The following is a 17,903-nucleotide window of genomic DNA, read 5'->3' on the forward strand; positions in this document are numbered from 1 at the left end:
TAAAACTAGAGCTACCCTATGACTAGCAATTGTACTACTGGGTGTTTACCCCAAAGATACATATGTAATGAAAAGAAGGGCCACATGCACTCCAATGTTCATAGCAGCAATGTCCACCACAGCCAAACCGTGGAAAGAGCTGAAATGCCCTTCAACAGATGAATGGATAAAAAAGATGTGGTCCATATATAAAATAGAATATTACTCAGCCATCAGAAAGGATGAATCCCCAACTTTTGCATCAACATGGATGGAACTAGAGGAAATTATACTAAGTGAAATAAGTCAAAGCAGAGAAAGTCAATTATCATATAGTTTCACTTATTTTTGGAACATAAGGAACAGCATGGAGGACATTAGGAAAAGGAAGGGAAAAATGAAGTGGCGGAAATCGGAGGGGGAGATGAACCATAACAGACTATGGACTTCAGGAAACAAACCGAGGATTTTAGAGGGAATGGGGGCAGGGCGATGGGTTAGCCCAGTGATGAGTATTAAGGAGGGCACATATTGCACAGAGCACTGGGTGTTATATGCAAACAATGAATCATGGAACATTACATCAAAACCTAATGATGTACTGTATGGTCACTGACATGATGTAATAAAAAATTAAAATTAAAAAAAAAAAAAACCACTCATAAAAATAACAGCAATAACTACCATTTATTATGTACTCCCACTTAATCTGCATAAACCTACTAAAAAGTCCACATAATATAATATGGAAACTGAAGTTTAGTGAGGTTTCAGTTTTATCTCATTTGCCCAAAGCCCTTTTTTTTTTTTTTAATCAACTATGGTACTTCTCTCTACATACACAAAGCATCTACTAGATTTTTGTCTGATATTCAGGAATAACATGAAAAATATTCTACATACCAAAACCAAAGACAATTTCTAAGAGGGACCTCAGGAATTAATAAGCGTATAGAATGAACTAGTGAGGGCGCCTGGATGGCTCAGTGGTTAAGCCACTGCCTTCGGCTCAGGTCATGATCTCAGGGTCCTGAGATCGAGTGCCACATTGGGCTCTCTGCTCAGCAGGGAGCCTGCTTCCCTCTCTCTCTCTGCCTCTCTGTCTACTTGTGATCTCTGTCAAATAAATAAATAAAATCTTAAAAAAAAAAAAAAAAAAAAGGATGAACTAGTGATCTTACCTCAGCATAATGGATAGCTTTTTCTTCCATTTCCTTCCATGCTTTTAACATTTTTTCTGAGGCTAAAAAAAAAGTCTTAATTGATTATCTCAGAAATAGCCATACCTTTAATTACTGACCTATCTACTTTCTTGCCATATCAACATCAGAAATGACATTATAGGTTGAACTGTCCCCCAAAAAGATATGCTGAAGTCCTAATTCAGAACCTCAGAATGTGAGTTTATTTGGAAACAGGGTCACTACAGATGCAATTAGCCAAATTAAGATGAGGTCATCTTGGATAGGGTTGATTAGTCCAGTATGACTAATATCCTTATAAGAAGAGAAGAGATACAGAGACCCAGACATAAGAAGGGAGAGCTCTACGTTGATAACAGAGGCAGAGATTACTGTGAGATAGCTGTAATCCAAGGAGCCAAGGACTGTTGGCAAACCACGAGAAGCTAGGAAGAAGCAAGGAAGTATTCTTCCCCATAGCTCTCAAGGGGCTCATGACCCTGCCAAAACCTTGATTTTGGATTTTCAGCCTTTGGAACTGTGAGACAGTAAATTTCTGTGGTTTTAAGCCAGCCAATTTATAGTAACTTGTTATGGCACCCCTAAGAAACCAATATAAATAGTTTTCTCTTAAAAATGAAAAAAAAAAAAAAAAAAGCAATACATGAACATGATTTTTTTTAAAAATCAAACACTATAAAAGGATATACAAAGAAAAGTCTCTCTTCCTCCTCTCCACTCTAAGGATCTTACATTAATCTTTTGTTACATAGACACATACCCTTTTCCCTCACAAGTGAAACTATCTCTACATGCTTTTCTTTCTTTGATTTTTTTTTTTCCCCAACTTAAAACATCATTGCCATTAAAGACCTAAGTGATCTTTTAATATCGGTACACAGGTCTATGTCATTCTTTTTTAACCCTTGTATAAGATACACAATTGACTAGTCAGAGGTAATCTGGGAAAAAATTATAGTGTTTTGTCACTCACCAGAATACTTATTATACACAAATAGAAATAAAACATCAATCATAGAACCAGCTCTAGTGGGTAAACTGATTCACTCAATTGGACACTGCTGATCATTTATTCTGAGATACACATACCTTGCTCAAGACAAGTATATGGACAGGATTTGTTTCCCAAAGAAAGAATATGTTTTATGACAGAAAACAGAAATATTGGCGGTGGCCCCTTCAGCATCTTACATTTCCTTAATACATATGAAGGGAGAGAGCTTAGAGTCAAATATTGAAAAACTAGAGGCTGTGTACTATATTAAAAAAAGGGGGGGGGGACTTGACAATAGGTGGTTTTAAAGAAAAACCCCTAGAATTATTTGTGTTATTATTTACAGAAAGATAAGTAGTTTAAAGGGGAGCCTGGATGGCTCAGTGGGTTAAAGCCTCTGCCTTCGGCTCAGGTCATGACCCCAGGGTCCTGGGATCGAGCCCTGAATCAGGCTCTCTGCTCAGTGGGGAGCCTGCTTCCCCCTCTCTCACTCTGCCTGACTCTCTGCTTACTTGTGATCTCTGTCAAATAAACAAATAAAATCTTTTAAAAAAAAAAAAAGATAAGTAGTTTAAGATTTCCCTGGTTAAGGAGTCACCTCAATACAGACCTTGTATCTATTTTTTTTTTAATATTTATTTATTTATTTATTTATTTATTTGAGAGCGAGAAAGAGAACGCACGGGACGGGGGAGAGGGGATGAAGGAGAGGGAGACAGAGTCTTCAGCAGACTCCATGCTGAGCATGAAGCTCACTATGGGGCTCAATCTCAGGACCCTGAGATCATAACCTGAGCCAAAACCAAGAGTTGGACACTTAACCAATAATGCCACCCAGGCACCCCAAGACATTTTATCTATTTTAAAAATGAGGCCTGGGGCGCCTGGGTGGCTCAGTGGGTTAAGCCACTGCCTTCGGCTCAGGTCATGATCTCAGGGTCCTGGGATCGAGCCCCGCATCGGGCTCTCTGCTCAGCAGGGAGCCTGCTTCCTCCTCTCTCTCTGCCTGCCTCTCTGCCTACTTGTGATCTCTCTCTGTCAAATAAATAAATAAAATTAAAAAAAAAAAAATGAGGCCTGAAAATCAAAAGTTCTTAAATTGCTTTGAATTTTTCTGGAGCTAAACAATTTAAGTCCCACTACAGTCCAACTGCGGGGAAGTAAAGTTGCTAATCTAAAGGTTAAAAGGAGCTACTATTTAATACAAACACTGTTTATGATGACTTGAGGCAACCTGTCTCTTGTTCTAACCTGAGTGTAAGTGAAACAATGGGCTATGAGGCAAGAAGGCAACATAGTAGACAGCAGATAGCAACATTTCTTTCAAACATGTTACCCAAACACTTACATATCCCATAAGTCATCTGCTCACTGTATCTTTCCAAGTCAAGCTGAATGCTTTTGTGGAAAAACTCCAATTTAGCTTTCAGTTGCTGAGATGCTGAGATCAAAGTGTTCTTCATTTTTGTCAAGTTAGCATTGTACCTAAGAAGACTTAACCTAAACCATAACAGAAAAAAAAAATCAGTATTTCAGAAACAGTGGACAAAAATTTAATAGCTTAACTTGCTGTAAGTCAAAAGCCTACATTTCTATTATCAATCCGTGAGAATTAGTTAATCTCTAGAATCTAGTCTCTAAAAACTCCCTGTGTATGATATTCTAAGATAAAACAATCTTCTTATACTAGGACCTTTCAGAACTACCCTCAAGCTATTGCGATTGGATGGTTTCAGACTATTAGTAAGAATTCTTAAAAAGTCTGGTCAGAATATTACAATTACACTTCAGATTAGCCCAATATTTCAGTATTGCATGAATACTGTTTAATGAAAACAGCAAGATTAATTATTGAGCATTAATGCACATGACACTGCTCCTATAAATAACAGAATCCACTTACATTGCTGCTCTTTGTCCCTGAAAGAGCCTGCTGTAGTCTTCTTTTAGCCCAGACACATAGTGTACTGCTTCAGCCCATACTTTACGCAGCTGTATAATTGGAAGCTGTATTTTGCTGTCCCGTACTTTATATAACAAGATGGGGAAAAAGAGAAGGGAAGTTACTTTTAAAATTTTAGAGTTTATCCATCTTTCTTTCTGATTTCCTGTCCATACAAATATCATTCCTCTAGGTTCTAGAAACTGATGCTAGAAAGAATCAATTGTTACCGTTTCATTCAGTTCAACATACATTTACTGACCTGCAATACACAAACCCCATTCCAGGTATGAGGGGAAATAAAAATAAATAATCACTACATAATCACAAAGCTTGCAATTATTCCTATATCTTTTTTTTTTCTTGCATTTAACGGGGAATACTCCCTTTTTTCTCCATTAATCGAAATTCTTTATTTCTTTCAAGTTTTCTTTTTTTTAATATTTTATTTATTCATTTGAGAGGGAGAGCTAGAGAGAGCAGGAGCAAGGGGAGCAGCAGAGGCAGAGGGAGAGGGAGAGGCAGATTCCCCGCTGGGCAGAGAGCCCAATGTGGGGCTCGATCTCAGGACCCTGAGATGGTGACCCGAACCAAAGGCATACGCTTAACCATCTGAGCCACCCAGGTGCCCCTATTTCTTTCAAGTTCTAAATGAAGTCCTGTGTCCTCCACAATCTTTCCATGGTCTTTCCTGCCTCTGAATAATAAATTTCATCTCCTGGACTACCAACCCAACTTCAGGAAAACATACAGGGTAACCAGCAGTTTAGTAAAATATGCCTTCTTCTGAGGCGCCTGGGTGGCTCAGTGGGTTAAGCCTCTGCCTTCAGCTCAGGTCATGATCTCAGGATCCTGGGATCGAGTCCCACATTGGGCTCTCTGCTAGGCAGTGAGCCTGCTTCCTCCCCTCTCTCTCTCTCTCTCTACTTGTGATCTCTCTCTGTCAAATAAATAAAATCTTAAAAAAAAAAAAATAAGCTTCTGCCTTCGGCTCAGGTCATGATCCCAGGGTCCTGGGATCGAGCCCCACTTTGGGCTCTCTGCTCAGCAGGGAGCCTGCTTCCTCCTCTCTCTCTCTCTCTCTGCCTGCCTCTCAGCCTACTTGTGATCTCTATCTGTCAAATAAATAAATAAAATCTTTAAAAAATATATGCCTTCTTCAATGCCAGATATATAAAATTATTTATTGATGGTTATCTCTTGCCCTTAGTAAAGGGAATGCTACTTTCTAAAACCATGGCAGGGGCACCTGGGTGACTCAGTCGGTTGGGTGTCTGCCTTTGGCTTAGGTCATGATCTGAGAGTCCGAAGACTGAGCTCCCTACTCAGCAAGGAGTCTGCTATTCCCCCTGCCCCTCCCCCTGCTCATGCTCTCTCCCTCTCACTTTCAAATTAATTAATTCATTAATTAAAAAAATAAAACTATGGCAGATATATGTTAAGTACAATGAAATTGCACTTTAACATTCTGAAATTCTCCAAGGCTGAAAGAGATTCATCCTATACTTTAAGGTGGCAATTATAGTCTCCATTATGCTTTTCCAATGAAAACATTCAGAGAAATGATACTACACTGAGTTAATACTGAAAAACCACAATATCTGAAGCAGCCTTAAAAAATATAAAACTATATATATCTGGAAAAAATCTTTGCCTCCCCTAATAATTAATAGTCTCAAATAACCTTTCTTCTATTCTTATATACCCATTCTTACTCCTGAGACTTCCTACAACAGACAAAACAAACAAACCAAACGAAATAACCCGAACACTTTAAAGAAAAAGAGTCTAGGTGAGGGGAGTCTTTCTCCCACACAAACAACTCATATATTTTAAAAAAATAAAAAGGTCTAAGAAATGATACTCCAGTAGCAAAAAGCACTCCTGGTGTCCAGATTTTGGGTTCTAACACTATTCTCCAATTAAAGGAACCAGGGCTCCTTGAAGAAATGGCTGATCCTAGGACTGGGACAAGAAATACACAAGACAGACATGGAACCTGTTTTGGTGTCAGAAAAAAAGTGCTTAAAAAAAAAGAAATCAAAAAACCCTAATTGATGGCACAAGTGAAAGAGGGAGAGAAAGCCAAATGAAATAGCTCCTAGGGACCAAAAATGCAGCAATTTGAAGAACAAAATTAGTTAGTCTTGGGTTATAATCCAAAGTATAAGACAAATATCCATGTATCCATATTGATAGAATAAATGACAATAAATTAATAAATGGGAGAGAAGAGACAAATCTCATATGCAAAAGAATTCCAAATAAATTATGTATTATATCCTTAAAGAAAGGGAAGCATAATTCCTTGGGTTCTACAGAGTGACCTCCTTCACAGTATGGAAGGGGTCAGAGGGGAGACTAAACTTTAAGGTGGAAAAATCTGAAACACTACGTTAGCCAGGTGACCCAAGGTCATCACCAAGAGTCATAAATCACATTCAAAGTATATACTCTTCATAAAATTTGATGAAAATGACACTATTTCTGTGATGTCTCAAAAGCCTAACCCTATTCTAATCATGAGGGGAAAAAAAAAATCAGACAAACTGCAACAGAGGTGTATCCTAAAAAATACTTGACCAGTATTTCTCAAAGCTGTCAAGGTCATCAAAAACAAGGAAACGTCTGAGAAACTGTCATGGCCAAGAAAAGCCCAAGGAGATAAGACCACTAAATGTAATGTGGTATCCTGGGTGAGATCCTGGAACAGAATAAGGACACCAGATAAAAACTAAGGAAAAAATGAAAAAAGTACGGGCCTTTGATAATAATTATATATTATTGGTTCTTTATGCATAACGAATGTACTATACAATATAAGATGTTAACAACTGGGGAAATGAAATGTGTTGGAAAGGGGAATAACATGAGAACTTTGTACTATCTACTCAAATAACATGAAAACTTTGTACTATTACTCAATTTTCTGTAAATTTAAAGCTATTGTTAAAAAAACTAATAAAAAGGTAACACGGAGGAAAGATTACATAATTTTAGCCCTATGCCCAGTCTTGTTCTTGATTTTATAATATTATGCTTGATTTTAGTTTTGGGTATACAGAAATGTATCATTTCTTCCAAAGAAAAGAATAATTTTCACAGGATAAATGAAATCATTTGAACATTAAGCAGTATTCATATGATAAAACAAAATACTTGAACATGCTTAAGGAACAACTAGAAAGTAGGCTTAATTAATAGTGGAGACTCATTCTTCTATGAGAACCCTATCCTGTGGAAAGTAAGTCTTCTTCCAAATGAGGGGATCTAGAAGTGACTTGAAATCTACAATTTCACCTTCCAAACTATATAAATTCATTTTTTACCACACTTATGAACCCAAAGTATAAGATATAGAACAGAAACACCAAAAGACCATTTCTATTAACCATACTGAGTCAAAATTATAGTACTTCAGCTTTAAACCTCGGTCAGTATATGAGCTATACTTACCAATATAATTTACACAGTCAGATAAACTTCTGGAAGCAAATGGTCCTTCATATACAGTCTTACTTTTATCAAACAAATACACCATATAGCTATCACAGCCTCTCTGAAAAAGAAACAAAAAACATCCTTGAAAAGACTAGGTTCTCTAAGTACTTAAACACCACATTTCCTATGAAATTCATTGTGAAATGCAAATGAGTAACATTAATGTTTATTAGCATACACCTTACAAATTTAAGGTCTAGATTACTACTTAGGAAAAATAAATAACTGTAGAATGGGCTAAAGTGAAAAACAATCATAAGACCCAAAAGGACAAAAGCAAAAAGTCTTAACAACATATATCCATACAATGGGAATACTATTTAGTAATCAAAAGGAATGAAGTTCTTATATATGCTAGGACATAAATGAACCTTCAAAACACAATACTAAGTTAAAGAAGTCAGACATAAGAGGCTATAGACTGTATGATTCCACTTATATGAAGTATTTGGAAAAGGCAAATTACTGAGATAGAAAGTAAATTAGTGGATGCCTGAAGTGAACAGAATGGAGATTAAGAGTTAGTGGACATCAAGGATCTTATTGATATGGAAATCTTAAAACAAATTTATAGTGATGGCTGCACAATTAGGCAAATTTACTTAAAAAAAAAAGCACTGAATTGTACACATGAAATGGGTAAATCACACGATATATAAAATTTGCCTCAAAAAGGTAACAACAACAACAACAAAAGAGTCATGAGCACAATATTTTACCATCCATCTATCCTCTGGCAGGATCTATGAGACTGCTGGTCTAATTTCAAGGTTCTAGGCTTTAAGTACAAAAGAGGGAAACAAAGAGGGGGGAGAAAACTGGCACCAAAGAGAAAGTCATACAAAGTTTAAAATGTATTTTGTTCACTTTGCAAAGCAATGATAAGAGTAATGAGTAGGATAAAATTAAAATAAGAATTGTAAGGTACATCCCACCCGCCCCCCAAGGAGATTCCAACTATGCATCAAAAAAATGCAGGGCATGCAATCTCTCTATGCTAACAGATTTCTTATACTCTAGGTATATCAGAATTCTCTTACGACTCCATCTAGAACACATTGAGAGGCTGGTTTCCGAGGATCCAGAGAAATTCCCGTCTCTGAAAGAAGCTCTTGAGAACCAGTATTTATTCCAGTTTCACGCTCAATACGAGACTGCAGTGAATGAAGACTTTCATCAGGTGGTAACAAAAAAGAAATTATCTTTGCAGAAGTCATATTTAGGATGTGTACTATCTGTATAAATGAGAAAAAATGATTTATTTTTAAAGATTTTTACTTATTTGACAGACAGAGATCACAAGCATGCAGAGAGGCAGGCAGAGAGAGAGGAGGAAGCTGGCTTCCCACCAAGCAGAGAGCCCAATGTGGGGCTCGATCCCAAGACCCTGGAATCGACCTGAGCCGAAGGCAGAGGCTTTAACTCACTGAGCTACCCAGGCACCCAAAAAAATGATTGCTGATCATTTATTACATAAAAGATTCACTGCTAGATATTAAAGGAATATGAGCAAAAGACATTATCTCTATACTAAACAAGGTTCTATCATTTTCTAAAGTGAGATCTCCTTCCATAATTATGAAATGACATTCTGAAAACTGAACAGTAGAGTTTACTTTCCTATAGCAGATGTTAGATCCAAAGAATAAAGTTTCAAAATTATAGGGATGTACAAAATCTAGAAACAAAAACCCCAATCCTAAAAGTCAACACTTAGGGGTGCTTAGGTGCCTCAGTCAGTTAATCATCCAACTTTTGATTTCAGCTCAGGTCATGATCTCGGGTTGTGAGATCAAGCCCCATCTCGGGCTACACTCTAAGCATGGAGCCTGCTTGGGATTCTCTCTCCCTCTTTAAAAAAATTAATTAATTACTTTTTAAAAATTAAAAAAATTAAAAGTAAAAAGGCAACCCTTATTTATTCTCAGAAACTTACTGTAGACCTGGAAGGAAATATTCCCATTTATGAAGTCCCTAATAAATGCCAACCACAGAGTTAAGTGTTTTCATATAACATCCTGTTAATTAGATCTTCTAAGCTCTATTTTGTCTTTTTTTTTTTTAAGATTTTTATTTATTTGACAGAGAGAGATCACAAGTAGGCAGAGAGGCAGGCAGAGAGAGAGAGGAAGGGAAGCAGTCTCCCTGCCAAGCAGAGAGCCCGATGTGGGACTCGATCCCAGGACCCTGGGATCACGACCTTCGCCGAAGGCAGAGGCTCAACCCACTGAGCCACCCAGGCGCCCCCTAAGCTCCATTTTGGCAGAGAGGAACCAGAACCCTGAGAAGTCTTTTGAAAACAACATGATTTTAAATCCTCTTCCTTCTACTGTTCTTAGATAAGTCATACAAAGTTAATACCTATGTTTCTCCAGTGTGTTACGCTGACTAGTATATGCAAATGATTAAAATTACTTTTTCTTTAAATTCAATTAATATACAGTATATTATTAGATTAAAATTATTTCTGCTAGAAATGCTTATTACCAAAGTAAAACATTAACTTTCCTTTTATAATGATTTTCATGTTTGAAAAAGGTGAGAGGAAGAGGAGGGTCAAAGTTGACATGGATTTACAAAACAAGTATCCCAACTGAGACCTTCCACTCCTTCCCATTCTAAGCAGATCTTATAATACAACAACTACCGCTAATGGCAACAGCAGAAACATAGGATGAATATTCTAAGGTGGATATATACTTTTACACATGGTTTATGTCAAACTAGGTAAGTAATCATAGAATCCCACAACCAAAGCTGAACAATAAGACAGCAAAAGAAAGAGAGAGGAAATACAACTTACATTTATCCTTTTGTCCCTCAAGTATTTAATAAGTGACTACTGTGGTAAATATTATTAAGTGCATTGTGATGGTAGCAGATATGCAAATTGAGTAACTTATGATCCTTGCCCTCCACAGGATAATGGCCAAATAGAAAATATTAAACATGAAGAGAACTAAAATACAAGGCAAAATACTGTATGTACTATAATATTATTAAGTATTGTGCAGATTCCAAAGGAGTTTACTTCATGGAAGGAAAGGGACGCTTTATAAAAGAGGCACTATGAGCTAAACTTAGGAAAAGGAAGGAAGATTAGAACAAGGAAAGATTGAAAGAAGAAAGGCTCTAGGTAGAAAACAAGGTAGGCAGAGGCAGAGAGGTAGAAATGGATGAGAATAATCAAAGATTATAAATAATCCAGGGGCACCTGGATGTCTCAGTCAGTTGAGCACCCATCTCTTGATTCTGGCTCAGGTCATGATCTCAGGGTCCTGAGATGAGAGCCGCGTTGGGGCTCCACGCTCAGCAGGGAATCTGCTGGAAATTCTCTCTCTCTGCCCCTCCCCCCACTCGCTCTCTGAAATAAATAAATCTTTTTAAAAATAAGTATAAATAATAATAAGTATAAATAATCCAAAAAAATAAGTATAAAAAAATAAGTATAAATCCAAATGATGCCCCCTTAGGGTATAATAGGAGATAAGGCTGCAAGTATAGAATGAAAGGAGACCAAGACAAATACTGAATACTAAATGTACGGGTTTGGACTTTATTCAATAAGCAAAGAGAAACAATGGAAGAAGTCTTTTTAAATTGAGAACTTGACAAGCTCAGAATTGTTAAAACATTCAAAAGATAAATCTGGATACGCAACTGATGAGAAGGAACAGTCAGACAAGCCATGCCACCTAGGTCGCTGGAAAGATGACAGTGGCAAGAAGCATAGGAAAAGCTATAGGAGAGATTTAATGGAGCAAAGGTGTTCAGTTTTTAATAAATTAAGTTTTGGGTGTCAGTGAGACCACCAAGTATAGTTATTTAGCAGTTACAAACACTCTGTAGAAAAATCACAACTGAGGAAATAAATTTGGAAGTTGTCCATATTCAGTTTATAGATAAAGTTCTACAACTAAAGAGATGACAAAGGAAAGAAAGAAAAAGTAATATTGAAAAAGAGAAAACCAACGAGAGACACTTAGGATACACTTATACTTAGGAGCATGAAAAGGGAGGCAAAGAAGGAATAATCAAATACTTCTGTTTTACCATTATCTTCAGTGGAAAGTTCTGTATACTTTTTTCAACTTTCCTATTTAAAGTTCTTCATAATACACAGTTGGAAAATCATGCAATCTTTTTAAAAAGAAAGAAGTATTCTAGTAACCGTTTTGTTGATTTCCTTTTTTTTTTTTTTTAAAGATTTTATTTATTTGACAGAGAGAGAGAGAGATCACAAGTAGGCAGAGAGGCAGGCAGAGAGAGAGAGGGGAGGAAGCAGGCTCCCTGCGGAGCAGAGAGCCCAACGTGGGGCTCGATCCCAGGACCCTGGGATCATGACCTGAGCCGAAGGCAGAGGCTTTAACCCACTGAGCCACCCAGGTGCCCCTTGTTGATTTCCTTTTTAAATGAAAATCAAACAGACATCATTCCTTCTTTGAACAATATAATAAGCACCTTAGAAAATGTCCTACAATGCAAACTGTTTTGTAGTTCATGTTCCTGTATTACTGATATTCCCCTGTCTGTAAGTCATTCTCCCTGCGCATTCCCCTGATTAATTCTTACTCATCTTTCAAAATCCAGTTCTATTATCATGTCTCAGAAGCATCTCCCCATTACTATGAATAGTATCCTACACATACCTTATCCTGCACAATCTCACAATTTTGAGTCTTTAAAGAAGATATTACTGTACCTGAGCTGAAGATAGATAGATAGATAGATAGATAAAGTAAGTAAGTATTTGCCCCAGTTTCACAGACAGGTAAATGGTGGTTCTGCAAACTGAAGTCTACAGACCACAAAACATGTAAGGAGGACTCTTTCCCCGTGTTCAATAAGAAGCACATGTTCACATACACCTCAGAGTGGAAATGATGCTACAATCACATGACAAGTCTGAAAAAAATCTGGGATAAAAGACAAAAATTTTCAGGAGGACCAAAGAACTAAAAGATGTCACCAAGTGCTGCTGGGCTAACACACTAAGGAATAATTTATTCCTTGGCATAACAGAAGAAAACCAAATCAAGAAGCCAGATAATTTTTCAGCATTAGCCAAGAATGACATCAACGTGGCCCCTAAGTTCCTATTTAATAAGTCATGCCAATATTATAGTAAAACCTTACATGATTATAACTTCTCATTTCAATTTTTTTTTTCTGGAAAATAAAATTTAGCCCCACCCCCAACTATCCTCCTCCTGCCTCCAAGATGGCCTTGGATGCTCACCACTGAGCCCTCACCACAGATTCTTCCAACTTTAGAAACCCTTATCTACTACTACCAAATCAATAACTATAGAAAGACTGCAGATGAGGGTTGTTTCTGGGTATAGAGCATAACAGAGCCTCTCATTCATACCAATGAATATTTACTGAGAACCTGATACATGGCTTTTGTACAGAACACAGGGGTAGGGATAGCATGATGGTAGGGTGAGTGACTGTTAATAAAAGTAGTAAGAATAATCCCAGCATTAAAGAAGAAGATAACCTATATGGAGAGGCATGAGTGGAAGAGAGAAACAATTAGAAAATACAGTAAATATGATTTAAATGACAAAATATGTGACAGAGACCATTCAGAGAAAAGGAGAGTTGAATCTGTGCCAGTGTAGCTGAGAAGATACACAGAGACAGAGATCATTCTGGGCAGGAGAGCGTGTCAAAGCACAAAAATGGATAATGTGCTTGATGGCATAAGGAGCAGTGACAAGCTGGACCTAGCAAAGTAAAAGGTAAGAGAAGCATGGCCACGGCAAGCACTTGGTTGGGGAGGACCTGCATGAAGAAAGCTCCAAAAAGCAAGCAGATCAGTTTAGACTTGACTTGATAGGCAAGAAGAACTATGTTGGTTTCTTGGACAGGAGAATAAAAAGCATTTTCAGAAGAAGAGAAGGGTAGTTCTTGCTGCATGAACTGTAGGACAGAGAGGAAGTATAGAGGCATTAAAGTCAAGCAGGAAACTTCCTCACCAAACCAAATACAGTGTGACTGCACCCAAATGAATGAGGTCTAATGGCACCAACAGAAGGAAAAGGAAAATCCAAAAGATGTTTCATAAAAGCAATCAACAAAGACCACTTAGAAATAAAACTGAGAAGGCTTACTAAAGAAGTAAAAACATATCAGCTCTAAAACTGTAATTTTCTTTTCAAATAAGCATCAGAAAAGATTATTAAAATGTTTATGCTCATTTTCCAAGTAAATTTGTTGACTTCAATGCAAGTCTTATGAAGTAGACCACATTCAAACTAACCTTCAAACTCAGAATGTGATCCATTAATACAAAACATCTTGGCTGCTTCAAAGTAAGGTCAACAGGTCCTCCTCTTTGATGAGGATCCCAATTCAGCATCAACTGAAGCCAGTTTTCCATGGGTTCTACTATTAAACTAGAGAGCATACAAAAATAGGGTGAAAAATCATTATGTTCCAGTTTCCCTTTAGTATTGTGAAAAAAGGTAATCTGATAAGTTGTCCTGTCCTTTCTCATTACCCATCTGTATCCTTTTGTATCTTACTTTCAAGTAATTCATGAAATGACAGGGAACAAATTTTTTTCCATAAAAAAACAACCCAAAACCTACACATGTAAGTACTTGAAACTTCAACAGGTAAGTCCATTCCTTTCTCCAAGGAACCCATTTACTTCAGTATCCCAAGAATCTTCTTATAGCAGGAGATCTTATTTCTACTAGACCTGTGCTGTCCAAAATGGTAGCCTCTAGTCACAAGTGGTTATTTGCATTTACACTTACATTAATTAAAATTAAATAAAATTTAAAATTGAGTTCTTCTGTCACACTACAACCTTTCAAGTGCTCAACAGTCTAATGGGGCCATCACAGATATAAAACTGTTTTATAGTTTTACTGCAGAAAGTTTTACTGCACAGTACTACTTCAAACAGACAACAATTCTACTGTTTTTTTTTAATAACCCTAAAGAAACTAAGGTGAACTTCCTCAACTAAAATATACTTACCTACAAAGGCTATTTGGTTGAGGTAAATGACTACTAAACCGAACTTCTCCTGTCATCTCTTCACATGCAAATATACACTTTGGATCCTTCTTCTTAATCTTCTCATGCCTATAAAACAAGTTACCTCAATTGACAACTGATTCTCACACTCTATAATTTTTTGACATTTATTTTTATTCAATTATTTATTTAAAAGGCAATTACGCCATATGAGGGGAGTGGAAGGAAAAAGAGCAGGTTAACTGAAAATTTCTATTCCCATCAAACACACCAAAGTTCTCCTCCATTTCTTACCAGGTAAATGGCTGTAGATGATGCAAAAAAGGCCTGTATCCAGCAATACATTCAAAGACCATGGTCCCAAAGCTCCAATAATCAACAGTAGCTGAGTAAGGCTTATTCTCAAAGAGTTCTGGGGCCTTAAAAAGAGAAACAAAAATGGTTTAAACATCAACACTGTAAGAGAAAAGCTACTTTATTTGTGAACTACTATATTTGACCTTCAGAAATAAGAACATGAATCCCATACACTTGAATTCAAAGAAACAATCCATGTCTCACCAGATATTGCAGTGTTCCCACAAAAGATGTACACAGACTTCCTTGATCAACATCTTTGGCATATCCCAGATCAATTATTTTATGCATAATCTGCAATACAATAAGTATTAAATGATTGAGAACTCTGGAAGGGAGAGCCAACAATGTTCTTATTAAGGCTCTGGAGAGGGTGGTGGGGAAGAGCTTGGGCTCTGGAATACCACAAACGTATTTCAAGCCTGAGCTCCACTGCTTATGTGACCTTGATCAAGTTACTTCTCTGTTTCCTAAATGATGGTATTACCAACAATCCTTACTTCACAGAATTATTATTAGGATCAATGAAATAACGAAACAAAAGAATCTAACACAGTACCTGATACATGATAAAAAATGCTTAAAAATTAAGTATAGACTATTAATTTTTATTTTGGTATATTCAGAATAAGCTTGATCCATTAAACCAGAAGGGAAAGGTAAAGATGATTCCAAACTTGAAAAAGCATCATACCACTGAGCGAGTCTAACTCCAAGAATATCCTGAAGTCTTTGGATACAAAAAACAAAACAAAACAAAAAAACCAGCAACAGTTGCTGCCAATCGTACATGAAAGTCTCCTAAGGGAAGAGGCACCATCAAGGTTTCATCACCTTCAACTGACCACCACCATCACCAACTAAAGACCACACAATCCAATTCAAAATTCAGACTCTTGGTTTTACATCTTTATTGGAGTAGAACCTGAGTGCTAGTCACAAGAAAACTGTTTAAATTATTCTGATAAATATAAGTATTCCAGGAATCAATGCATAATCTCTGGTTCTCCTCAAGATGACTCATTTAAGAATCTGAGAAATCAAGATTTTGAATTTTACTTAAATATAGAACTTAGGACTTTTGGGGAGGAGGATGAGTCTGTTCTTTCTTAAATAAGAAACATAGTTAAATAAACATACTTAACTAAATCCAGGATGTGTGTTGGATGTGCTTTGTAAGGGATTAACAAACTATTTTTACTCACTGCCTATTATCTCTACTAGATACTATATTAGAAAACAGAAGTGAGCAAGATAGGCACAGTTCCTTCTCTAATGGAACCACTGTGTTAGCAGAGGAGACAAACATCTAAACACAAAACCACAGTTCAGTATAATGAGGGCTGGGATAGAAAAAGTATAAAATGCTATGGAACGACAACAGACTTCAAAGACTACACCAGGGAGACTGTATTCAATTGGCATGTAACATTTCTTCAGGTTTCACCTACCTTTCCACCAACATCCTGAAGAACTATGTTTTCAGGTTTTAGATCACGATGTATAATTTTGTTTTCATGCAAATATCGGATCCCAGACCCTAAATAAAGTTTAAAATGTATTTTGAGGTAACAGAAATTTATTAAAAATAAATCCATCTCACATTTTATACAGACCTACTCTGACAGTCGAACTTGTTTTCTAAATTTTGTTTATTTAAGCAATCTCTACACCCAACGTGGGGTTTGAACTCACAACCCTGAAATCAAGCACTGCATGCTCCTCTGACTGAGCCAGCTAGGCACCCCTCTGATGCTCATATTTATAAGGACCATCATAACTATATGATTAATGATATTATACCAGTAAAGATTCTCACCACAGAAAATCCAATTAACATTAAAATAAAAATACTGCAGAATTATATAAATCCCCCTAGTTTTCCCTCCCACCTAAATCATCTTCTTCAACTAGACTTGACCTCCACGACCTAGGAATAGAAGCAAAATCAAAATATATAAGGAAACATATTCTTGGCTTCTGACCTTCTTCCAAGGACCTAAGTGCACGTAATTTTAGGTATTTTTCAGGAATAATTATTATTAAAAAGAGATTTCATCCTAAGAGTTGACTTGAGGACCAATAACCATGAGATGCAATGCCACTGGTAAATAAAATTACTATGTTAGGCAGAGAGGGATGGAGGGAGAGTAAAATTGAATAAGGTCATTTCACACCATTTTTTGTCAGCAACTGGAACATCTACTAGTGAAAAGTGGACTCCCAGCAAAAAAAAACAAAAAATAACAAAATATCCTAGTTTTAGCATCAACAGCAACAGTTAAATTTTTCTGATAATTTCTTATAGATGTAGCAGTGCATGCTTTGTATAGTACATCAAAAATTCTCCTTAATGTCCAAGTAGCATATAGATCCTTTTATAAACCAAAGGGGCATTAAATTATGATAGTATTTTCAAATTGATTACATACCTATATCACTCAGTAAAGAAAGTATCTGGCTTTCTTTAAGTCCACAGCAATTTTCTGGTTTGTTGAGTAACTGAGGAAAAAAAAAAAAAAGAAGTCTAAAAATGTATACTGCCAATACTGCTGGGCAGTAGTAGCAATACATTAATCACTATACACTAACAGAATATTCAAATAAGAAAACAAGTCACAATTAAGAAAATGTAAGAAGGGAAAAATTACTAAAACCATACTGAGGACAATTAATTTCATGACAAGACTTATACAAGTAAAGATAAAGGGGGAAAGTATGTGAAATTGAAAAAGGTTGAAAAAAACCTCACATATTTAATAATAGTCATATGGCAGATTTAAAATGAGATGAGAAAGATCTAAAATAGAAAAAAAAAACTTTTTTTTTTAACACAACTTCTTTAGAAACACCTTAGATATTGATATTTTGGTCTAACACAATCAATCCACTCCCACCCTGCAAACTCTACCACCTACAAAAAAATGCATGT

The 17,903-nt window shown here is 36.5% G+C and overlaps 1 protein-coding gene across 2 annotated transcripts in view; it reads right to left on the reverse strand.

Moving 5' to 3' along the window:
* The window catches only part of LOC111144921 (conserved helix-loop-helix ubiquitous kinase), a 45,159-nt gene that overhangs the window by 17,275 nt on the left and 9,981 nt on the right, over positions 1 to 17,903 (reverse strand). For both annotated transcript variants that reach the window (XM_022499529.1, XM_022499530.1), the window contains exons 4-14: positions 17,404 to 17,473; positions 16,423 to 16,511; positions 15,176 to 15,265; positions 14,909 to 15,033; positions 14,615 to 14,722; positions 13,887 to 14,022; positions 8,659 to 8,853; positions 7,574 to 7,676; positions 4,079 to 4,202; positions 3,524 to 3,675; positions 1,161 to 1,222 (exon numbers count right to left, since the gene is read on the reverse strand). In XM_022499529.1, coding sequence (XP_022355237.1) covers positions 1,161 to 1,222; positions 3,524 to 3,675; positions 4,079 to 4,202; positions 7,574 to 7,676; positions 8,659 to 8,853; positions 13,887 to 14,022; positions 14,615 to 14,722; positions 14,909 to 15,033; positions 15,176 to 15,265; positions 16,423 to 16,511; positions 17,404 to 17,473 — 1,254 coding nt within the window. The remainder of the gene's footprint in view (positions 1 to 1,160; positions 1,223 to 3,523; positions 3,676 to 4,078; positions 4,203 to 7,573; positions 7,677 to 8,658; positions 8,854 to 13,886; positions 14,023 to 14,614; positions 14,723 to 14,908; positions 15,034 to 15,175; positions 15,266 to 16,422; positions 16,512 to 17,403; positions 17,474 to 17,903) is intronic.

This window comes from Enhydra lutris, unplaced genomic scaffold, assembly GCF_002288905.1.
Source record: "Enhydra lutris kenyoni isolate GAN:26980312 unplaced genomic scaffold, ASM228890v2 scaffoldscaffold12, whole genome shotgun sequence".
NCBI classification, from domain to species: domain Eukaryota; kingdom Metazoa; phylum Chordata; class Mammalia; order Carnivora; family Mustelidae; genus Enhydra; species Enhydra lutris.